The 23,899-nt window shown below is 42.2% G+C and overlaps 1 protein-coding gene across 2 annotated transcripts in view; it reads right to left on the bottom strand.

Moving 5' to 3' along the window:
* CORIN (corin, serine peptidase) overlaps nt 1–23,899 on the bottom strand; it is a 450,167-nt gene that overhangs the window by 34,539 nt on the left and 391,729 nt on the right. For both annotated transcript variants that reach the window (XM_077279814.1, XM_077279815.1), the window contains exons 17-18: nt 22,564–22,692; nt 6,727–6,776 (exon numbers count right to left, since the gene is read on the bottom strand). In XM_077279814.1, the coding sequence (XP_077135929.1) occupies nt 6,727–6,776; nt 22,564–22,692 (179 nt within the window). The remainder of the gene's footprint in view (nt 1–6,726; nt 6,777–22,563; nt 22,693–23,899) is intronic.

Raw genomic sequence — 23,899 nt, 5'->3', positions numbered from 1 at the left:
ATGATGGATGGTTGGACTCATGGATGAATGGAGACTGACAGTTAAATGGATATGATTTAGCTTGAAATTAGATATGAGATAGTCAACAAAAAAGTTATTGTCATTCTTTAATTAATAGAAGGATGGTAAACGTACAGAAATTAAAGGGAACCTGTCACCACGTTTTTGGAAGATGGGATAAAAATAGCGTTAAATAGGGGCAGAGGTGGGCGTTACATTAGTGTGTGTGTTATGCGTTTATTACCCACCTAAGTTGCCGAAATAACTTTGCAAAGTCTCCGTTTTCGCCTGTCAATCAGGCTGGTCAGGTCGCATGGGCGTTGTCTTCCCCCAGATTTGGCGTAGTTTTCCGTTGGTGGCGTAGTGGTGTGCGCATGCCCAAAGTCCGGAATCCTCTTCCAGGGGATTTAAAATAGCGCGGTGTTCGTTATTGCATTGGTGATCGGTGGGCGCGGCCATCTTCCTTTGGCCGCGCGTGCGCAGAAGCGGCGCTCTGCTGGCCGCGGCTTCAGGAAAATGGCCGCCGCGATATCCATCTGCGCACGCGCGGCATCCCGCGGCCATTTTCCTGAAGCCGCGGCCAGCAGAGCGCCGCTTCTGCGCACGCGCGGCCAAAGGAAGATGGCCGCGCCCACCGATCACCAATGCAATAACGAACACCGCGCTATTTTAAATCCCCTGGAAGAGGATTCCGGACTTTGGGCATGCGCACACCACTACGCCACCAACGGAAAACTACGCCAAATCTGGGTGAAGACACCACGCCCATGTGACCTGACCAGCCTGATTGACAGGCGAAAACGGAGACTTTGCAAAGTTATTTCGGCAACTTAGGTGGGTAATAAACGCATAACACACACACTAATGTAACGCCCACCTCTGCCCCTATTTAACGCTATTTTTATCCCATCTTCCAAAAACGTGGTGACAGGTTCCCTTTAATGTTTGTTGTTTTTTTTCATTTTCCTGGATAAATCTTTCCTAGAACATTCAATTACTGAATATATATCAACGTGATACGTTACATTGTGTTTTAATATGACTTTCTAAGTAGTAAGGGGTAAAGTTTTTATTATCAATATTTGAGCCTTTTCTTTCAGGACATTTATTCTGATGAATGGTTTTCTTGTCAGACTAATTCATTAATCTAAAAGGTTCATCCGTCACGGGTTGCAATTTTGCAGAACCCAACCTGATGGTTGCCTAAAAATGTCTGCATTTTAAACCACTGAAATGTGAATGCAGTGCTGTGAATTCTGACTCAAGCGGCCATATTTTTTTGTCCTTGTGCTGCTTTACATTCCTCTTTATCTTCCAGTATCCTTCATGAAGGAACAGTCAGCTGACATTAGTAAGGCTTTATTAAAACACGTGTTGGCTTATAGACTACAGACAGCACTGTCTATTAAATTGAGAGCAGGTCAACTTCTCAATGGTTTATATGAGTATTGTGCTTGGACAATGTTGGTTTGAGTTTTTTAATTGTTCTTCTTATTTTATTTAATAAAATGTATAATTTGAGTTTTATAACTATTTTTGTGTAGTGTTAAAGGTTTTTTCTAGGTTTAGGCTACAAGTGAATAATTGATGAAGGCCACAACCCTCAAGGACCAATGAATAAACTGAGCAATAGGAAAACGGCCGTTTCACTGTAGTACACTGTATAGCGACATCCACGTGAGTGTTAGGTACTGCAGATCAATCACACTCGCTTGGCATGGTTTACTAGAGATGAGCGAACCAGAACACTAAATTTCAGGGCTCATACTGAACACCTAGACTTCTTACTGTACGTCCATTCTACTGTTCGGGTTCATCAGCCTAATAAAGCTTACTGGAAGGCTGCAGCACAGCCAATCAACAAGCTTTAAGGCTTTGAGCACTTCTGGCCCCATTGGCACAGCAACAGCTGTGGACACAAACCCCACAAACCCATTACCCCGATTGCCAGGGCAATCGGAAAGAGCCAAGGCTAAGTGTCAATGTTAGCACATCTAATGGATGTGCCATTTCTGGGGTGGCTGACGGCTGGTCTTTTTGAGCTGAGAAGGGGCCAATATCCATGCCACTTCCCAGCCTAATATTACAAGCCCCAGCTGTCTGCTTTAACTTAGCTAGTTATAAAAATAGGAGAACCCCATGTCATTTTTTTAACCCCTTTACGATCTTTGACGTATCCATATGACCAGGTCGGCAGGTACTTACCAACCTCTAATGTATGGATACGTAATTGCAATTTTGCGCTCACACAGGCTGTGCACGCTCGATTGCCACCGCGTGTTAGCTGATTCTGACAGTTGATACTCGGCATTCTGGTGCCTGCACTACTCCTGGCACTTTAACCCCCTAAATACTGCGATCACAGCATTTACAAGGCATGCAGAGGGAGGGAACCCCGTCTGCACTCCGATCAGTCCGTTTGTTGCCGTAGTAACCAGATGTCATCATGATGACATCCGTGTCACCAGGCTCTAGCAAGTTAGTTAGATCATGTGCAGTGCATGATCTAAATAACATGTGTCTACATGCAGATCTCCTCTAGACCAGTGATGTTTTGGGCCTGTTGCTGGGCAACACGGACATTCAACTCCCTCTAAAGGTTTTCTATGGGGTTGAGATCTGAAGACTGGCTAGGCCACTCCAGTACCTTCATATGCTTCTTACGAAGCCACTCCTTCGTTGCCCTGGCGGTGTGCTTGGGATCATTATCATGCTGAAAGACCCATCCATGTTTCATCTTGCTGATAGAAGGAAGTTTGCACTCAAAATCTCACGATACATGGCCCCATTCATTCTTTCATGTACCTGGATCAGTTGTCCTGGTCCCTTTGCAGAGAAACAGCCCAAAGCATGATGTTGCCACCCCCATGCTTCACAGTAGGTATGGTGTTCTTTGGATGCAACTCAGCATTCTGTCTCCTCCAAACACGACAAGTTTTGTTTCTACCAAACAGTTCTACTTTGGTTTCATCAGACCATATGACATTCTCCTATTACTCTTCTGGATAATCGAAATGCTATCTAGCAAAGTTCAGACGGGCCCGGACATGTATTGGCTTAAGCAGGGGGACTCGTCTGGCACTGCAGGATCTGAGTCCCTGGCAGCTTAGTGTGTTACTGATGGTAGCCTTTTTTTACGGTGGTCCCGGCTCTATGCAGGTCATTCACTAGGTCCCCCTGTGTGGTTCTGGGATTTTTGCTCACCTTTCTGGGTGAGATCTTGCATGCAGCCCCAGATCGAGGGAGATTATCAGTGGTCTTGTATGTCTTCCATTTTCTTATTATTGCTCCCGCAGTTGATTTCATCATGCCAAGCTGCTTGCCTATTGCAGATTCAGTCTTCCCAGCCTGGTGCAGGGTTACAATTTTGTTTCTGGTGTCCTTCGACAGCTCTTTGGTCTTCACCATAGTAGAGTTTGTAGTGTGACTGTTTGAGGTTGTTGACATGTGTCTTTTATACTGATAAGTTTAAACAGGTGCCATTACTACAGGTAATGAGTGAAGGCCAGAGGCGCCTCTTAAAGAAGAAGTTACAGGTCTGTGAGATCCAGAAATGTTGCATGTTTTTAGGTGACCAAATACTTATTTTCCACCATAATTTGCAAAATAAATCTTGCCAAATCAGACAAGGTGATTTTCTGGATTTGTTTTCTCATTTTGACTCTCATAGTTGTGGTCTACCTATGATGTCAATTACAGGCCTCTCATCTTTTTAAGTGGGAGAACTTGCACAATTGGTGGCTGATTAAATACTTTTTTCCCCACTGTATTTGGTATTGTAGCGTCCTGAATGGCCCCATCTATAAAACTGTCCCACCAGTTAACCCCTTCTGTGAACACCGTAAAAATTTAAAAAAAGAGGCAAAAATTATGCTTTTTCATCATATCACTGAACAAAAGGTGGAATAAAATGCAAACAAACAGATAAATATAAGTAAACAATGGTATCGCTAGAAACGTCTTCATGTCCTGCAAAAACAAGCCGCCTTACAGCTCAATCAGCAGAAAAATAAAAAAGTTATAGCTCTCAGAATAAAGCAATGCAAAAATAATTATTTTTTCTATAAAACAGTTTCAATTGTGTAAAACTGCCAAAACACAACAAAACTATACAGTATAAATGTGGTATCGCTGTAATCGTACCAACCTGAAGAATAAGGCTGCCTTATCAATTTTACCATGCGGAACGACATAAAAAAAAACCCTCAATCCCTTTCCGACGTTGGGCTTAATAATACGCCCATGATAGACTCCCTCCCTTTGATGTGGGCTCTGTCCCTGACTTTTCGAGCCCTGTTGTGCAACCAAACAGTAGTTTCCCCCCATATGTGGGGTATCGGCATGCTCAGGAGAAATTGAACAACAAACTTTGACATCCATTTTTTCCTGTTACCCTTGTGAATATAAAAAAATTGGGTCTAAAGTAAAATTTTTGTTAAAAAAAAAAAATTGAATGTTATTTTTTTCCTTCCACATTCCAAAAATTCCCATGAAATACCTAAAAGGTTAATAAACTTCTTGAATGTGGTTTTGAGCACCTTGAGGAATGCAGTATTTAGAATGGTTTCATGTTTAGGTATTTTTTGTCATATAGACCCCTCAAAGTCACTTCCAGTGTAATGTGTTCCCTAAAAAAAGGTTTTGTAAATTTTTTTGGAAAAATTAGAAATTGCTGGTCAACTTTTAAACCTTGCAACTTCCTAACAAAAAAAAAATTATGTTTAAAAAATTGTGCTGATGTATAGTAGACATGTGGGAAAGTTTATTTATTACCTATTTAGTGTAACAAAACCTTCTGATTTAAGGGCATGAAAATTAAAAGTTTGAAAATTGCAACATTTTCTAAATTTTCACCAAATTTCCATTTTTTTCACAAATAAACACAAATCATAGAAGACATATTACACTACATGAAGTACAAAATGTCAAGAAAAACATTCTCAGAATCAGTGGGATCTGTTGAAGCATTCCAGATTTATTACCTTATAAAGTGACACTGGGCAGGATTGTAAATTTGTCCTGGTCATTAAGATGAAAATAGGCTTGGGGGTAAAGAGGTTAATAACCAGCAAAGGCAAAGCAGACAGCTGGGAGATGATAGTAATAGGCTGGGAATGTCCATGGATATGGGCCCCTTCCCAGCATAATAATACCAGCTCACCGTTGTCTGATTTCCTTTGGCTTGTTATTAAAAAATAGTGGGGACCTCATGTCATTTTTACAAATTTATTTATTAATAAGAACCGTTTCCCTTACATGTAAGGCACTGCGCCACTCTTCCACTTGGACCTCCACCTCCTGATTCAAGATTATTTTTTATTATATGGCATGCGGGTCAAATTCTGATACCCGATCCGAACTTTGGAGTCAAATTTAGTTAACAAACCTGGATTTCTACTGGCTCGCTCATCTTTACTGTTTAATATGCTGAAGTAAGAGAAACAAGGACACTCGTATAATAGGTTCTACTCGACACCGTTCAGGCCTTACATTAATATAATGCCAAACAAAGGGGTGTCTAGTCTTAACCTATAAGTCTGCAGTCACTCTATATGACTACAGACTTGTTAATCCTCAGATCGTGTGCACTATGAGGAGTCTCCTGTGCCAGTATCAGGAACAGTGGGCATGTGACTGCAGTTATGCGATTTCCATACACGTGGTCACGTGCCGAATAGATGGTCACAACCTTACTCAATGCAAGTAAATTGAGAGTGGCCGGAAACAGTCTAGTCGGAATGTGGCCGGAAGTATGCATATGAATACTTGTGATCACATGACCGCCCACTACCGAAACCAGAGAATCCTCACAGTAAACAATGTGCACAATTTTGCTATGCGACAATCCTGTGGAACAGACCCTGTCGCTATAGAGTCCCTAAATATAAGAAATAATGGTTTGTCTATTACATTTTTTAGTTCTCTTAGTACTCGTGAGTGTATGCCATCCGGACCCGGAGATTTATCTATTTTAATCTTATTTAGCCGGTTTTGTACCTCTTCTTGGGTTAGATTGATGACCCTTAATATAGGGTTTTCTTTGTCTCTCGGCATTTCACCTAGCATTTTATTTTCCACCGTGGAGAAGAATATTCCCAATCTAGATTCTCTATCAGTATGTCTTTGGAGTGTGGGAGGAAACCTACACAAACATGGGAAAAACATAAAAACTCCTAGCAGATGTTGTCTGTGGTTGGATTTGAACCCAGCACCCCAGAGCTGCAACCACTGAGCCACCATGCTGCTCAAAACAGAGATTACCTTCTTGATGACAGGGGTCCTACCACTGGGTACCCCACCAATCCTGAGAATCAGGACTATTAATAATAATAATCTTTATTTTTATATAGCGCTAACATATTCCGCAGCATTTCTCGCCTGACTATGTTTTAAGCACCATAACTGACAAACTAGCATGTAAAGTACCCAAGAGGATAATATAATAATGGCATGGCTTATGGCATAACATTGCACAGTTCTATGCCATCGTCTGATACCATAGCTGTGTACCATCGCCTTTTTATCCAAATGACATTTGGCTGCTGCATTCTTCTGACAACATAGAAACGTTTTGTGTAATATGGTTGTCACTGCTATAGAAGTTAGATCTCTCCGCCTTGCCATATCCTTACAAAAGGGATATTATCATTACAAAACATCATGCAAACTTGGTTTTGGTCACCTGGCACTGATACATATAGAAAATATAGAAAACAATTATTTTACCTTCCTTGGTGCACAAAAGGGAGATTTTGCTTTTGCTTTCACACGACTGCCTAGTAACAAAAGGCAAGAAGTTAATAAATGGTTAACTTTCATAGCATATTGAACAGATATTCAGATTAATGTAACACCATTTCACAACTTACCCTGCTACAAATATCATAGTTTATCATATAAAATAGTATCTATATAAGTAAAAAAAATAACTTCCCTCAAATCACTTTCAAGGTTTCTGGTTTGAATGAAATTCACTCTCTTCTATGTCTTTTGAACTCCAAATATTAAAGTATGTACACCATCAATACAGCACAGTCTTAAAATGGTGTACTGGATAAGATTTCTGCTTTATTAGCACATACTGTATAGGCAGTTAAATAGTGTCACAGACAAAGGAAAAAGTCTCGGTGTTATTTGATCACAATGCAAATTGTCTATTCAGGGAGAAAGAGGACTAGAACTCTAGTGCCATTAATTGGAATTATCAATCCTAAAAGTCAGTATTGATTCTCTAACGAGCCTCGTTACATGCCTTCAGATAAAAGCCAAAATCTCAATTTGCAGACACTGTGTTTTGGAGTACTGCCCCTCATCAGTACAAAGTGTGAGATCTAGTTTGGCTGGATGAGAGGCTTCTGACCAGGAACCAAGGGGTAACATTTTTCCTTGTGGAGCCCGACATGCCAAGGTGAGAAGACTTTTAAGTCACTATGATCCTCTGGGAAATGTGTGAAGAGACAATTACCCTTGGATTTAGTGACAATGAGACAGGAATTATAAGACAAGATAGATACCACAGACACAACATGCAGTCTGTTCTCTCACACTGGAAAGGAAAATATATTGGGAAACAAAATAATGGAGGAGGAAATATTTTTCTCAAAATATGTATCACATCTTTTAACATGCACTGGACATAAAAACTAATTGAATGGAGCAGAGTAATCCGAAAAGTCTGAACTCTTAAGTCAACCAGTAAAGTCAATAGAAATTTGTGAATATTTTAAGTAACATTTATAAAAAAAGACGCATCAGACGCAGCACATATAGCTTCTATATTGATGTATAGTGGAATTTTAGACATTTTGGGCCCGATACATCAGTTGAGGGGTTTTTTTCAAGTCATGTTTCTTCTTTGTCTTCTGGTATTCATCTGTGTTTTGTTGGACCAAATTCTTCATAATAGCGCATACAGTTCATGAATCTTGTGAAAATTCAAATATGGTCTTCGTTTTTGTCTTTAACAGTTTTTTTGCAACTACTTTGCGTTAAAAGTCACACATTTTGTTAAATGACACAAAAATGGCTCCAAATTATCAGGAGAACAAAAAATCGCTACAGGGGGAGTACATTTGTGAAAAAAATTAAACAATGTATGACTTTTCAAAAAGATCAAATTAATTGGCCAAAACTATCTGGAAACCATAACCTCCACCCCCAATGACAAAGTGAAAAAAAAGTCCCAAACACGTATACTCATAAAACAACTGCTCGTAGGATTGCTGGAGAGGCAAATCAGAACCCCCGGTTGACTGTAAAAAGACCATCTGAAAAATGTAGTAGACTCTTGAGTTGCGTAACATTATTCTACCATTCGGAGACACCTGCACAAATATGACCTCCATGAAAGAGTCATCAGAAGAAAACCTGTCCTGCATCCTCCTTATAAAATTCAGCATCAGAAGCGTGCAAAAGTACATCTAAACATGCCTGATGCATTTTGGAAAAAAGTCCTGTGGACCGATGAAGTTAAAATAGAACTCTTTGGCCACAATGATCAAAGGTATGTGTGAAAAATAAGGGGCACAGAATTTCATGAAAATAATAAAATCTCAGCAACTATTAAGCATGGGAGTGGATCAATCATGCTTTGGGGTTGTTTTGCAGCCAATGGCAGAGGAACATTTCACAGTTAGAAGGAATAATGGATTCAATGAAATTTCAACAATTTCTTGATACAAACATAACACCATCTGTAAAAAAAAAAGCTGAAGTTCAAAAGATAATGGTTTCTACAAATGGATAATGAGCCTAAACACGTCAAAATCCACAATAGATTACCTCAAATGGTGCAAGCTAAAGGGTTTACAATAGCCCTCACAATCAACTTATCTTAACATCATTGAAAATCTCTGGCTATACCTGAAAATAGCAGCGCACGCAAGACGACCCAGGAATCTGCACCATTTCTGCATCTCTTGGCAGGAAAAAAGCAGTGGCAAAAAACACGTGTTTTTGATGTGCTTTTTTACATGCATTTTTTGTGCAGATTTTTCCCCATTCATTATTTTGGGTGACATCTGCAGCACAAATGCTGAAAGAATTGACATGATGAAGTCACAAATAAGCAACGTGTGCACAAGACTTCAGGATTCTCATTCACATTTCAGGCATCAGGAAACCCTTCAGGTTTTGTGACAAATCTGCGCTGAAGAAAAGCAATGTGTGTACATGGCCTAAATGGCACATACTAACTACAGTATTCGTCAGCACCTTGGCTGATGTAACATCATGCGTTTGCATTTAGGAACCTAGGGAACATGCCAGCAAAATATTAACATTACAGAATACTTGATTGTAAAAAAAACCCCACATATTTCTGGTAAAGTAAGAGATTTTGCAATATAGGAATTGGATTGCTACCTGATGGTCTATTTGAGCTCAATCTTGATATTTACCTAGTTTGTTTTTAAAAGTGCTGATGTGCCTGTAATAGAAACCAGGACTGTCAGACGGCCCTATCCTAATCAAGTGAAATCACTCCGTTTTCAGTTGAAAATCTGTTACTTAATAAAATCAGACATTCAGTACTCAAGAGAAACCGAAAAGTCATATAATCGGATGCGAATGGTTTACATAGAATAAATATTTACTACTTAAAGCTAATTTAGATTCACCCTGTTAATTCCACTACATACGGTGTATTTACATTTTCAAGTTCGTGTTAATATAAATGACAGTAATAATGTCATAATGTCATTGAAGAATCTAATATTGATAAAGTAGGATGGACGACTTGCAAGACTAGAACATAGGGCCGATAGGAATAGAGTCATTAGACCGCTTATGACTGATTGTAGAACTAAATCTATTTTTTAAAGAGGTAATTCATAGAGATGAGTGGATCAGGCAAAATTCAAATTTGACTGTTTGTGTGCGGTTTTTCCCAGGAAAGTTGATTTGGGGAAAAATTATTCTCCACAAATTTCATGTCCCTTATTATACTCGGAGGTCTCTCTAGATCCTGTAGCATTATACATGTAAGATGTAAAAACAAACCAAAAAACGTTATACTCACCTAACCGCTCACCTCTCCGGTCCTCCAGTCCTCACCATCACCTATCTGGTCCTTGCTGCATCTTCAACTCAATCGCTCGCGCTGAAATCCCCATTTCCTTTCTTGCTCAAACCCTGCTGGTCCCTCATCAAAACCAGAAGTCCAGGCCCAGAATGAGAGGCCCTAGGATTTCAGCTCAAGTGGAGGCTACCTAAAGATGCGGTGGGGACTGGATGGGAGAGTTGAATGTAAGGATATTTTTTTCTATTTTGATGGCTTTTCACTGTTCAGAAACATGGCATCTAGCAGCCAACATTTTGCCGAATCCACATCGAAGCGATTTATGAAAAATCTGCATCTTGTTAAATGTGGATTTTTGTAAAATTTCGAGTAGAATTCAATTCCACTGTAATTTCTTCACTTATTGCTAGTCCAGTTTTGGAGTAATTTGCATTAAAGAGGTTGCCCAATTTTATGTATTTGGGGCTAAAAATAATTTTGGAGGGTTTCATTACAAATTTTGCAACTGTTGGTTTTTACAGGCTCTTTGTGCCACTGCACTTTCAAAATGGATGTGGTCAGAGGCCACAGATCAGCTAACAGGAGCTCAGGAAAAGACAGATAATAGAGTTACAAAATGTATTGTCATTCAAAATGAACAAGCTCACTGATGGATTATCAAGTATATTATTAATTCTTCAGTCAGCAATAGACCATACAACACGGAGGCTATAAAAGGCAATTTGTGCAAAATTGTTAATAAAAAACAATAGTAAAAATAATTTTAGCCCCAAATGCAGGCATTTAAGGAAAAAAGGTGAACAATCCCTTCACAAAATCAAAATCATTATTAAGTGCCCGCTGAAGCCACTGAAGTTCCAGTGGGCAAGTTTAACCAGATATCTGATAATGTACAGTGTACACAGAAAGCTACCAATTGTGGTGGAGAAGTACACAGAGCAGTTGATTAGGACGCACGAGACACCGGGTCTTGTAGTAATAATCTCCTACTAATAAAGCACTGATTTTATAGAACAACAATACACAGCTGAGTGACACATCGTGGGACTCAGGTTCTCACCCTACACTGTGCTGCTCTCAGATTACACATCAAAAACCTGCTGACAGATTCCCTTTAATATTATTATTGTGCATGCATCTGTTAGTGGTCTCTACATTTTTTTTCCCTTTTGCTGACCCAATGTTGTAATCTCATATAATGCCAAAAGTAGAAAAATGTGTGAGCACCATAGGAAAGTGCTACTTGCTTAATGATTACAATGATTCACACAACACAAAACTGGAGCTTTAATTTGCAGCCAGTTACATGTGGTGAGAAAAAAATATGCTTCTTATTAGAAACTGATCCATCCAGTAAGCTGTCACAGGCCTAGGTGTAAAGGTGAAAAATGTTTTCAGAAGAAGCTTTGGAAGTCAAAGTTATTTTATATTGCGGTGGGCCACGCGGGAGGCGCCAGATGTTGCAGAGGGGCCAGCTGGGACATGTAGATGAACTGGCAGCAGGTTTTAATGTCACAGTAGCTGAAGTGGATCACTATTTCAAAGTGTATATTGTTAAGCAACTTGTTTGGAGGGAGGCAGATGCAGTTGAAGCATTAGCGGGAGGCGGATGAAGTTGAAGCATTAGCAGGAGGCGGATGAAGTTGAAGCATTGGCAGGAGGCGGATGTTGTTGAAGCATTAGCGGGAGGCGGATGCATTTGAAGCATTGGCGAGAAGCAGATGCAGTTGAAGCATTGGCGGGAGGTGGATGTTGTTTAAGCATTAGCAGGAGGCGGATGCATTTGAAGCATTGGTGGGAGGCGGATTCTGTTGAAGCATTAGCGGAAGGCGAATGCAGTGGAAGCATAGGCGGGAGGCGGATGCTGTTGGAGCATTGGCGGGAGGTGGATGCTGTTGAAGCACTGGCGGGAGGCGGATGCTGTTGAAGCATTGGTGAGAAGCAGAGCAGTTGAGGCATTGGCAGGAGGCGGATGTTGCTGAAGCATTGTCGTGAGGCGGATGCTGTTGAAGCATTGATGGGAGGCGGATGCTGTTGAAGCATTGACGGGGGAGGTGGATGCTGTTGAAGCATTGACGGGAGGCGGATGCTGTTGAAGCATTGTCGTGAGGCGGATGCTGTTGAAGCATTGACAGGAGGCGGATGCTGTTGAAGCATTGACGGGAGGCAGATTCTGTTGAAGCATTGATGGGAGGTGGATGCTGTTGAAGCATTTTCCTGAGGTGGATGCTGTTGAAGCATTGACGGGAGGCGGATGCTGTTGAAGCATTGACGGGAGGCGGATGCTGTTGAAGCATTGATGGGAGGCGGATGCTGTTGACGGGAGGCGGATGCTGTTGAAGCATTGACGGGAGGCGGATGCTGTTGAAGCATTGACGGGAGGCGGATGCTGTTGAAGCATTGACGGGAGGCGGATGCTGTTGAATCATTGAAGGGAGGCGGATGCTGTTGAAGCATTGACGGGAGGTGGATGCTGTTGAAGCATTGACGGGAGGCGGATGCTGTTGAAGCATTGACGGGAGGCGGATTCTGTTGAAGCATTGACGGGAGGCGGATGCTGTTGAAGCATTGTCGTGAGGCGGATGCTGTTGAAGCATTGACGGGAGGCGGATGCTGTTGAAGCATTGACGGGAGGCGGATGCTGTTGAAGCATTGACGGGAGGCGGATGCTGTTGAATCATTGACGGGAGGTGGATGCTGTTGCAGCATTGGAGGGATCGGATGCAGTTGAAGCTTTGGCGGCAGGCGGATGCTGTTGGGGGACACAAACATCTAAAGAGCAGGGGACTTTGAGTACAACAGTTCCAGCTGCAACCGAGGTATCTGAAATAATTGACATGGGCAAGATATATCAGTCTGAATTTCGATTTGTTATTATTGATTTCCCACCCTTATTGTACGGCTGAACATGTAAGCTCTGCACTAGGGAGGTGTATGGAGAAGATTTGTCAAAATCATGTGCGGAATCTGATTGGTTGTTATGGCCAGCTAAGCCAGTTTACCTTCACATCAGTTTTGATAAATCTTCCCCATGGTCTCTATGCACTGCCATAAATGCTTTGTGTGTATTGGTCTGTCTTATGAATGAACTACACCTTCCCACCTACTTGGTTTCCATGTATCTCTGGCCCTATAAAGCTAGAGTTGTCAATCAATGAAGAGGGAGGTGGAGAATGATGGAAAACAAGCAGGTGGGAAGGTGAATTTAAATGATTAGCCCCACTTTGAAGCATTGAATGGCGGGACTTAGTTTAAAAGGTTATTCTGTACTGTCACAGTTCCTTTAAGGGTGACTTTTCACCTTGAGAAACGCTATTTATCTCAAGATATAAGGTTAATCTGCAGGTAAAAAGGATTTATAGGATAGTTAGCCGGCTTAATGGAAAAGCATTGGCTACAGAGAGAAAATTAAGTTTCATTCTCCCTGTCGCCACTCACTTCCTGTCATAGGGTCGGTGCAAGGAGGGAGATATTACAGTCACCACTAACTACAAAGTGAGCATGCTGTAATAACATCCTGGTACCTTGATTATGACATCTTCCAAGGAGCCAAACCTCAGGCTGGTTTTCATTGTACAACTAACATGACAGCAACACATGACAACTAATGATGAGCGAACGTGCTCAGATAACGTGTTTTCTGAGCATGCTCTGGTGTTATCCGAGTATCTAGGATGTGCTCAGATAATATGTTCAAGTCCCAGGGGCTGCATGTTTTGCGGTTGTAGACAACCAAAACACATGCAGGGATTGCCAAACAAACAGGTGGAGACAGGGAAGTGTTGGCTGTAGGAACCTTGGCACATATGGCAGATTTTATGTACCGCTGCCTTTCCCATGACCCTCGCGTTACATTCATCTTGACAAAAAAAAAAAAGAGTACTGGTTGTTCACCCTGCTAGACCCACGCTACAATGAGAACCTTGCATCTCTCCTTCCTGAAGCAGAGAGCGCTACTAAAATGGTGCTATAGCAAAAAGCCATTGTGGAAACTATTTTAGAAAAATTCCCATCAGTCAACTAGTGGCAGGGGGCAAGGAGGACAGGCAAAGGAGAGACACACCAGGTACAGCAGAGTCAGGGGTACACTGTTAAAGGCCTGTACCAATTTCATGACACCCTCCCAGCGTACACGCCCTGATGACTAATTATTCTACAAGGAAGGAAATGTTTTTAATAATGGTCAATCAATACCTGGCCTACAAAACCAGCGTACTCCCTAATTCCTCTGTGACCTTCAGCTATTGGGTCTCAAACCTGGACACCTGGCAAGAGCTGTCCCTCTATGCCTTGGAGATAATGTGCTGCCCTGCCGCTAGCGTCTTGTCTGAGTGGGTTTATAGTCCTGCCCGGGGGGGTCAAAACAGACAGACGCTTTTGCTTGTCAATAAAAAAGGGAGACAGACTCACTCTGATAAAAATGAACAAAGCTTGGATTAGCCCCAACTTTTCCATACCACCAGATGACAGCAACACATAGTGTTTTTAATCTTCAACATTTGAATGTGGCCTGGTAGTTTTTGCCTTCAAGGGTCTATAGATACTGTATTAAGCTCTTTATCATTTTTTTCATGGCTTTGAACTTTGTTCAGAGCCTTTATGACTGTAGGAGCACATCAACTACACTTTCTTAATATTTTAATATATCTATTTAATATCTTAATATTTTAATGAGCTCCTCCAGTTGTTGCCTTCAAGGGTCTATGGATAACCCTGCTTATAATTTTTTCCACATCTATACTTTGCTCAGAATATTTGAATGAGGTACTACAGCTAATGCCTTAAAGGGTGTATGGATGACCCTGCCTATATTTTTTGACAGGCTTTGCACTTAGTGCATAGCTTTTATGAGTCTAGGAGTACCACTACATGACAATTTGAACAGAATGTGTAGGAGACCCTCCTTTATGTCTAATACAGAACGCATCCAGGTCCCTCTTCCAACACATTTTTGGTAGCTCTTGAATCCTTCATAAATTACACTTAAATTTGCTATTTTTGTCCAAAAATTTCAATTTTGGTTTACTCAATTTATAATTATTTTTTTAAATCCTTTTTAAATTTTGCCTTATATGCAAGTATATGCTGTAAACTTCAATTTCTTGACAATTTTGAATGTTTTATTGTCAGTCCTTAAAGTGGAGTGAAAGTGTGATACCATTGTTCTTTGCAGTGATCTGAGAGTCAATGATGCTTCCAGGGGTTATCCCCATTCTGTTCTCCTTCCATTCAGCTCTTTGTACACTAATTTCAACATTTTAACTGCTCCCAGACCACCTTGTAGGGTCTGCCGTAAAAATGCTCTGATTTCCCATTGACTCCCACTTGTTACTTAAAACGAGCATCCAAGCATTTTACTGCTTGCTCATCTCTAATAACCACCCTGTGTTTCCTATCACTGAATGAGTTGTTAACCCAGTTACACATATTTTCCCCTAGTCCCATGTGTTAATCCTGTATATTTAGCTCAGAGTAGAAGTCAACACCATATACAGAGAACATGTGCTCTGTGGGACGCATATAACACATGACCCATAGGAAGGGGGTCTCTCTTCGGAGACTTTGCTTAAACTTCACCCAGACATCAGATGGACAGCTCATATGTGAGTTAGCCATGTGCTTCTTGATGGACTTCTACCATGCTTTTGACAGAGACAGGCGCCATTTACCATTCAGGATCCCAGGAAAGATGGAGAACAAACTTTGATATGGACAAATGTAACTATTTCAACTATTTTATGTTTTGCTGCAATTATGCTTTTTTGGTGGACAATCCAATAAACCACTACATTTCTTATAAGAAATATCATGACATTTTCTTTAGAGTATTGCATCTGTAAAGAGTTCTGAATAAATAAATATACAAAATAAGTATATTTAACATCGCCGTACTTCCTGCTGGATTAAGCAGGTTACATTTAGTGGAGATTTTCTAGTATCCCTGATCATATCATCTGTCATGGAATATTCTTGTACAAATATTGAATAGAAAAAGGAGTTTAGCAGATTGGCTTTTCCCTCATCCTCTTACACCATTTCACAGAGACGATTTTTGAGGGGGCCAACACTCTAATTTTTCATTTTTTTACGGTTTGTATAGTTGTAGAATATTTTTGGATTATTTTTACTTTCTTTGGCAATGAGTCTCTCTGTCGCGATCTTTACTGCCTTGATTTGATTTTTAGACTTGTAAAAAATCAAACACACTCATAAGAAGATTTCAGTTTGATGCTGGTTTATTTAACACAATATTTCACTATAGCGCACTGTGGTGAACCATAGTGTTAAATAAACTAGCATCAAACTAAAATCCTTTGTGTGAGTGTGATTGATTTTCTGCAAGTCTACTTGTTTGGTTTCCCACTTCAAGCTGCACCCACTCATCACTACTGAGTGTCCTCCAAATTTCTCTACGCATTAATTTGATTTTTACACAATTTTGTTTGTATCATTATTTAATGCCTCATCACTGCCCTCTTCCTTTAATTTTCTGAAGGTTTTCTGTCATTTATTTCGCCCCTTACAACTTTATTTAGCCATAGTGGTTTCCTCCTATTTCCACCTTGTTTATTCCCATAGGGTATACTGTATATTCTGCACAGGTCCTATTCAGGATGCTTATATAAGTGTCCCATTTGCTTTATGTACTTTTATTTCTCAGGACATTGTCCCAGTTTATGGCAGTAAGATCACGTCTCAGCCGTTAGAAATTCACCTTTCTGAAGTTTAGTGTACTTGTAGCCCCTCTACTATACATCTTATTAACGGATACGTTAAAATGTATTATTCTGTGCTCACTATTACTCAAGTAATATGCGGTCTGGCCTTTTGGGGATCATGCAAAAAAAAAAAAAAAAAAAGAAGAAATTATTTCCCCATTATTTTCTGCTCAATCTTCTTGTTGCAATTGCTTTGATGCCAAAGTCACTATTTACAGCAGCATGTTAGGGGTTAAATGACTGAGATAGGCATTCGCTTTGATCTCAGCTGTTACTATAGGAAGCTGACCATTAATCACAGTAATTTTCTGAGGGATCTTTGTGGATGCAGCTTATGGGGTTCCCATGACTAGTAAAGGTTTAGGATGCTATTTCAACTTTGCCTACCCCACCAGTCACAAGTAGACAAATCTTTTTTCCCCAGTATTTATAGCAGACTCTTTGAAGATGGCATCACTGCTGTTACCCCTGCTATTCTGTGTGGACAGTGTTGCTCCTGCCAGATGTAGAGGCAGTAACCCTGGAGAACAGCCTGGTGTAGAGGCTGGAGTTGCCCTTACCTTGTCTCTTCAGTACTTCTACATCCAGGCTGTATGGTAAAACGGGCTTGCATATAGAAGACAGAGAGAGATAAGCAAAGATTGAACTTGAGTTAGATTCAAGGGGAAATGTCACAGGTGTGTCAGATGCTACAGACAGTCGATCTGCATTGGCTGCAGAAGGTCTCTGCATTTGGTGTTGCAGACACCTTCTTAATCCTTCCAACTCTTGGACCCAGTGTCAACCCCTTCTGGCTCTAATTGACACATCTGGACCTGGGTGTTAATAGACTCCTAGTCTGCTTTAGGCAGCTGCCTGTGATATTCACATTTTCCCCTTGTGAAGGCTTGGAGCTATAGCAGTCTACTTCGTTTCTGGTGCTGTTGGAGGATGTTTGGTGATACATCTCTGAGTCTGCTCAAGATAAGTTGCTTTCCCCCTGTTTATTTCCCTTCATCTCTTTAGTGTACAGTGACCAGTGCTCATCCCCCTCCTTCCTTATTCAGGGCCTAGATCTAGAAATATACAGGGCTTAGGTTCCTGCTCGGCAATTGGTGTGGAACTAAATTAGAGATGGAAGGGAGGTAGGGTGTTATTAGATCTGCCTAGGGGTCTCCACTTCCCCTTTACCTAGAGTTTGGGCTTCCTTCCCCTCGTTCCCTCGTGTTGCACTAAGGCTATGTGCACACGTTGCGGATTTGTTGCGTTTCCGCAGCGTTTTTTCCACGTGGAAATGCTATAAATCCGCAATGGATTATTAAAGCAATGTTAATCAATGGCATTCCTGAATTGTGCACATGCAATTCTTTTTGCGGATCTGCAGCGCTTCTGCCCCCATTGACTTCCATTGAGTCAGTCAAAACCGAGTGTATAAAAAGGTTTGCGGATTTTCTGCAGATTTGCGAGCCAAAAACGCTGCAGAAAGGAAGGAGGAAGATTGTGTGGGCAGAGACTATGTGTGAGCGGAGAATATGTGCGGGTCTGTCTGCGGATGTCTTTGTGCATCTGTGTGTGTGTGTGTGTGTGTGTGCGGATGTCTGTGTGTGTGCGGGTGTCTGTGGGTGAGTGCACGGCTGTGTGAGGGTCTGTGTGTGTGTCTGTCTGTGGGTATCTGTAGCCAGGCATCATCTGATGGGACTACTGCTCCCATCCGACTGTGTCTGCTGCAGTGACAGCATGAGCCGATGATGGGAGCAGTAGTCCCATCAACCATCACTGTGTTCAAGTGTAAAAAAAACAAAAACACACATTTACATAATCACATACAACATTCATACTGACCAAACACATAATTCCCCGACGTCCTCGATCTCCTGCAATAAAAATAAAATAATAAACCACCATATACTTACCTGTCCACCGTAGTCCGTTTAATATCGCATGTCCCACAGCGATCTCACGTGTAAAACAGTCACATCGGGAGATGTGACCGCTCTACATGGCTCCAGTGATACACTGACAGGAGCTCATTGCCCCCATAGTGTATCACTGTGCCCCCGTGAGAGAGTTCACTGGAGTTCGTGCTTTCACTTGCGGCACCGCTGCTTGAGAAAATTCTCATGAAGGAAAGCCACTATCCACTATGCTGTAACATCTGGCCGCTGCGGGTTGGACGCTGCGGATGTATGCAGTGTCCAACCCGCAGCGTTTACTGACTGTGGAAACATACCCTTATAAAGTTTTTTGAAAATTAAACAGATATTGCATTTCACGCAGATTTTGTGTGTGTGTGTGTGTGTGTCTTTAACTCTTTATTTACCATTTTATTAATAATGGTATCTGGCTGACACACCTGGTCATTACTAAACCTGAGGCTTGGTATTATATATATATATATATATATATATATATATATATATATATATATATATATATATATATATATATATATATATATATATATATATATATATATATATATATATATATATATATATATATATATTATCAACTCTTCCTCAGTTAAAACATTAGTATTGTTGTTTCTAAATGATTATGAACTTGTTTTCTTTGCATTATTTGAGGTCTGAAAGCACTGGATTTTTTTTTAATTTTGACCATTTCTCCTTTTCAGAAAAAAAATAAAAAATTAATTGCTTGGAAATTCGGAGACATGTTGTCAGAAGTTTATAGACTAAAAGAACAATTTACATTTTACTCAAAAATATACCTGTAAAGAGAAAAATCAGACAAACTGAACATTTTGCAGTGGTCTCTTAATTTTTGCCAGAGCTGCAAAAATGTAAGCAGTTCTTCTTTGTTTGATGGCTTGTGACTATCCATCATCCTCTTGATTACATTCCAGAGGTTTTCAATATGGTTCAGGTCTGGAGATTGGGCTGCCCATGACAGGGTTTTGATGTGGTGGTCTCCTAATTTTTGCCAGAGCTGTATATATATATATATATATATATATATATATATATATATATATATATATATATATATATACATATATATATATATATACTAGCTATTCAACTCGTTCTACGCCCGGGTGGCGAGCATTTATATTGGTATATGGTCTCCATCCTGGTATGTGCTGCTCCCATCTTGCTCTCCCATCCTGTCATGTGCTGCTCCATCCTGCGCCCCCATCCTGTCATGTGCTGCTCCATCCTGCGTCCCCATCCTTTCATGTGCTCCCATCCTGCGCCCCCATCCTGTCATATGCTGCTCCATCCTACACCCCCATCCTGTCATGTGCTGTTCCCATCCTGTGCCCCCATTCTGTCATGTGCTGCTCCCATCCTGTCATGTGCTCCCATCCTGCGCCCCATCCTGTCATGTGCTCCCATCCTGCACCCCCATTCTGTCATGTGCTGCTCCCATCGTGCGCAATCATTCTGTCATGTGCTGCTCCCATCCTGCGCCCCCATTCTGTTGTAATGTGCTGCACCCATTCTGCCTGTTCCTGTTTCCATTCTGCCATATGTTGCTCCCATCTTTCTCTCTCCGGCTCTACTGCCCGAGTGCAGCTGTGCTGAGTGCGGGCGGCTGTGCTGAGTGCGGGCGGCTGTGCTGAGTGCGGGCGGCTGTGCTGAGTGCGGGCGGCTGTGCTGAGTGCGGGCGGCTGTGCGTGGCGGTGCTGAGTGCGGGCGGCTGTGCGTGGCGGTGCTGAGTGCGGGCGGCTGTGCGTGGCGGTGCTGAGTGCAGTTGGCTGTGCGTGGCGGTGCTGAGTGCGGGCGGCTGTGCATGGCGGTGCTGAGTGCGGGCGGCTGTGCGTGGCGGTGCTGAGTGCGGGTGGCTGTGCGTGGCGGTGCTGAGTGCGGGCAGCTGTGCGTGGTGGTGCTGAGTGCGGGCGGCTGTGCGTGGCGGTGCTGAGTGCGGGCGGCTGTGCGTGGCGGTGCTGAGTGCGGGCGGCTGTGCGTGGCGGTGCTGAGTGCAGGCGGCTGTGCGTGGCGGTGCTGAGTGCGGGCGGCTGTGCATGGCGGTGCTGAGTGCGGGCGGCTGTGCGTGGCGGTGCTGAGTGCGGGTGGCTGTGCGTGGCGGTGCTGAGTGCGGGCAGCTGTGCGTGGTGGTGCTGAGTGCGGGCGGCTGTGCGTGGCGGTGCTGAGTGCGGGCGGCTGTGCGTGGCGGTGCTGAGTGCGGGCGGCTGTGCGTGGCGGTGCTGAGTGCAGGCGGCTGTGCGTGGCGGTGCTGAGTGCGGGCGGCTGTGCAGAGGGACATTCATGGCCCCGGAATCAGGTGGCGTAAGTTTGAATTGCTGCGTCCTGAGTGCGGGATCTGTCCACACACCCCCTGTTTCCGGCTGATAAATGTCCCCGTGCTCCCGAAATCGGCGCCTGGCAGTCCGCGCTTTCTGGCGCCATTTTCTTGAAGACACACTGCAGTATCCAGGAAAATGGCGGCGGAAAGCGCGGACTGCGCAGGCGCCGATTCCGGGAGCAGGGGGACATTCATGGGCCGGAATCAGGTGGCGTAAGTAAGAAATTGCTGTGGCATGAACTGCCACAGCATCATCAGTGCGGGACCGTGTCCACACGCCCCCTGTTTCCGGCTCATAAATGTTCCCCTGCTCCCGGAATCGGCGCCTGCGCAGTCCGCGCTTTCCGGCGCTATTTTCTTGAAGATGCAGTCTTCCAGAAAATGGCGCCGGAAAGCGCGGACTGCTCAGGCGCCGATTCCGGGAGCAGAGGGACATTCATGGCCCGGAATCAGGTGGCGTAAGTAAGAAATTGCTGTGGCATGAACTGCCACAGCATCATGAGGGCGGGATCAAGTCCACCGTGTCCTCACGTCCCCTGTTTACGGTTCCTAAATGTCCCCCTGCTCCCGGAATCGGCGCCTGCGCAGTCCGCGCTTTCCGGCGCCATTTTTTTTTTTCTAGAATACGGACATTGGCTATAATCTAACGCTAGGAGCGTCGCGCTTGTGCAGTCCATAAAGGCTTCGGACAGAGTGACGCTCCTACCGTTATATTATAGATATATATATATATGTATGAATATGTATTCACTTATATTTGTTTTATGTGTGTAAACATTATATTTCAACATGGTATGTAATGATATTCAATGGAGTATGTAAAAGAAGAGGTCGGACTAAGAAATTACATCACAATTCATTTTTTTTGTTAAATAATATATCTTTATTTAGCTTACAAAAACGCATAGAAATCCGCATGAAAATCCACATAAAAAATGTATCAAAAACGCGCAGATTTGCAACTGCGTTCTCTGCCAAGAGAGGAAGATTTTTACAATCAGTGCAGATTTTTACAAGAGCAAATCTTCAACGTGTGCACATACCCTTAGTATTCCCACACTGTGCGTGCCAGGAGAAGACCAAGTAGGAGGGTGAAAACCTGTGGACAGGACACTCTGATAGTTGGACACAGAGTAGATCCTTGTGCCACAACCAGAAGCTAGTAAACTCAAAACATATAAAAAAGTTCTTGAGAGTGGGATAATATCAGAGTTTAGGCACTGGTTATACTTGTAAGAACTCAAAAAAGACAAAAAAACGCAATATGGTCTCATCTGGATATAAAATATGAATGGGAATACACAATCGTGAACACGTGGTCAGGCTGTGTTCACACAACCTTTGAACAGACTTAGGCTGCCTCAGACCCACAATGAAAGTTCATGGAAGAAAACTGAAATAAATGGGTTAACCTGCGCTACTATAGAAGGATGATGAGAAGACAGGAATCCAAGTACTGCGGCTTATTTGTCAACGCATTTCGAAATATTAAAACGTCTTCATCCTATGCTAGTTATAGATAGGGGGAATAAGTGCAATCAAGAATAAGTGCAATGTATAAGAGTCTTCATTTCTTACCCTAGTAACAGTAGTTCATGGAATGCAGATCCATTGTGCATCTTCCATTCCGACTTCAAATGCAACAATTTATTACGTTCTGAATGTGGAGAGGTGATGATAGGTGTGACCACAGTCATAGAAGGACCCCTAATAAAAGGAATTGAAAAGTAGTCTGTTTACATAAGGAAGTGTACTGCAATCACTAGCTGATTATTAAGAAATACAGTTGTGCTCAAAAGTTTACATACCCCGGCAAAATTTTTGCTTTCTTGGCCTTTTTTCAGAGAATATGAATGATAACACCAAAACTTTTTCTCCACTCATGGTTAGTGGTTGGTTGAAGCTACAGTATTTATTGGCAAACTATTGTGTTTTCTCTTTTTAAATCATAATGACAACCCAAAACATCCAAATGACCCTGACCAAAGTTCACATACCCCATTTCTTAATACCATGTATTGCCCCCTCTAACATCAATGACAGCTTGAAGTCTTTTGTGGTAGTTGTGGATGAGGTTCTTTATTTTCTTAGATGGTGAAGCTGCCCACTCTTCTTGGCAAAAAGCCTCCAGTTCCTGTAAATTCATGGGCTGTCTAGCATGAACTGCACGCTTGAGATCTCCCCAGAGTGGGTCAATGATACTGAGGTCAGAAGACTGAGATGGCCACTCCAGAACCTACACTTTGTTCTGCTGTAGCCAATGACAGGTCTACTTGGCCTTGTGTTTTGGATCGTTGTCATGTTGAAAAGTCCAAGTAAGTCCCATGCGCAAAGGGCTGCCACTAGGAATTTCGGGGCCCCATACTGGCAAAATTTTTGTGTCCCCCTTGAGACTCCGCCCAGGCTCCACCCCTCGAACTGTCCACAGCCCCACTGATCTCTTTTGGAAAAATTCCACTTGTCACCAATCACACATTAACAGTTCCCATCACAAGTTCACACATATAGCCAGCAGCTTTCGTTGCGGCCAAAAGATTTTTTAAGCACCACCCCAAGGTAGACTCTTTTGTCCGAGCTCTACTCTACTCTATCCTATTAATCATTTGTTAAAATATCCAGTACAATTTTGGTAAATTTTTATTTATTTTTCAATTTTTAAAATGACCAATAATATCACATACAAGGGACAAATACCACCGCACCATGACCAGACACCATATTACCACCACATATTGACCTATAAAACCACATACAAGGAACAAATACCGCCACACCATGTCCAGACCACATACTACCACCACAGTGACCGAATAATATCACATACAAGGAACAAACACCGCCACATCATGGCTGGACAACATATTACCACCACATAGTGACTGAATATTACAATACTGATCATTAATAAAAAAAA

Source organism: Ranitomeya variabilis, chromosome 1 (assembly GCF_051348905.1).
Source record: "Ranitomeya variabilis isolate aRanVar5 chromosome 1, aRanVar5.hap1, whole genome shotgun sequence".
Lineage (NCBI taxonomy): Eukaryota > Metazoa > Chordata > Amphibia > Anura > Dendrobatidae > Ranitomeya > Ranitomeya variabilis.
This window is presented reverse-complemented; position numbering and strand designations above follow the sequence as displayed.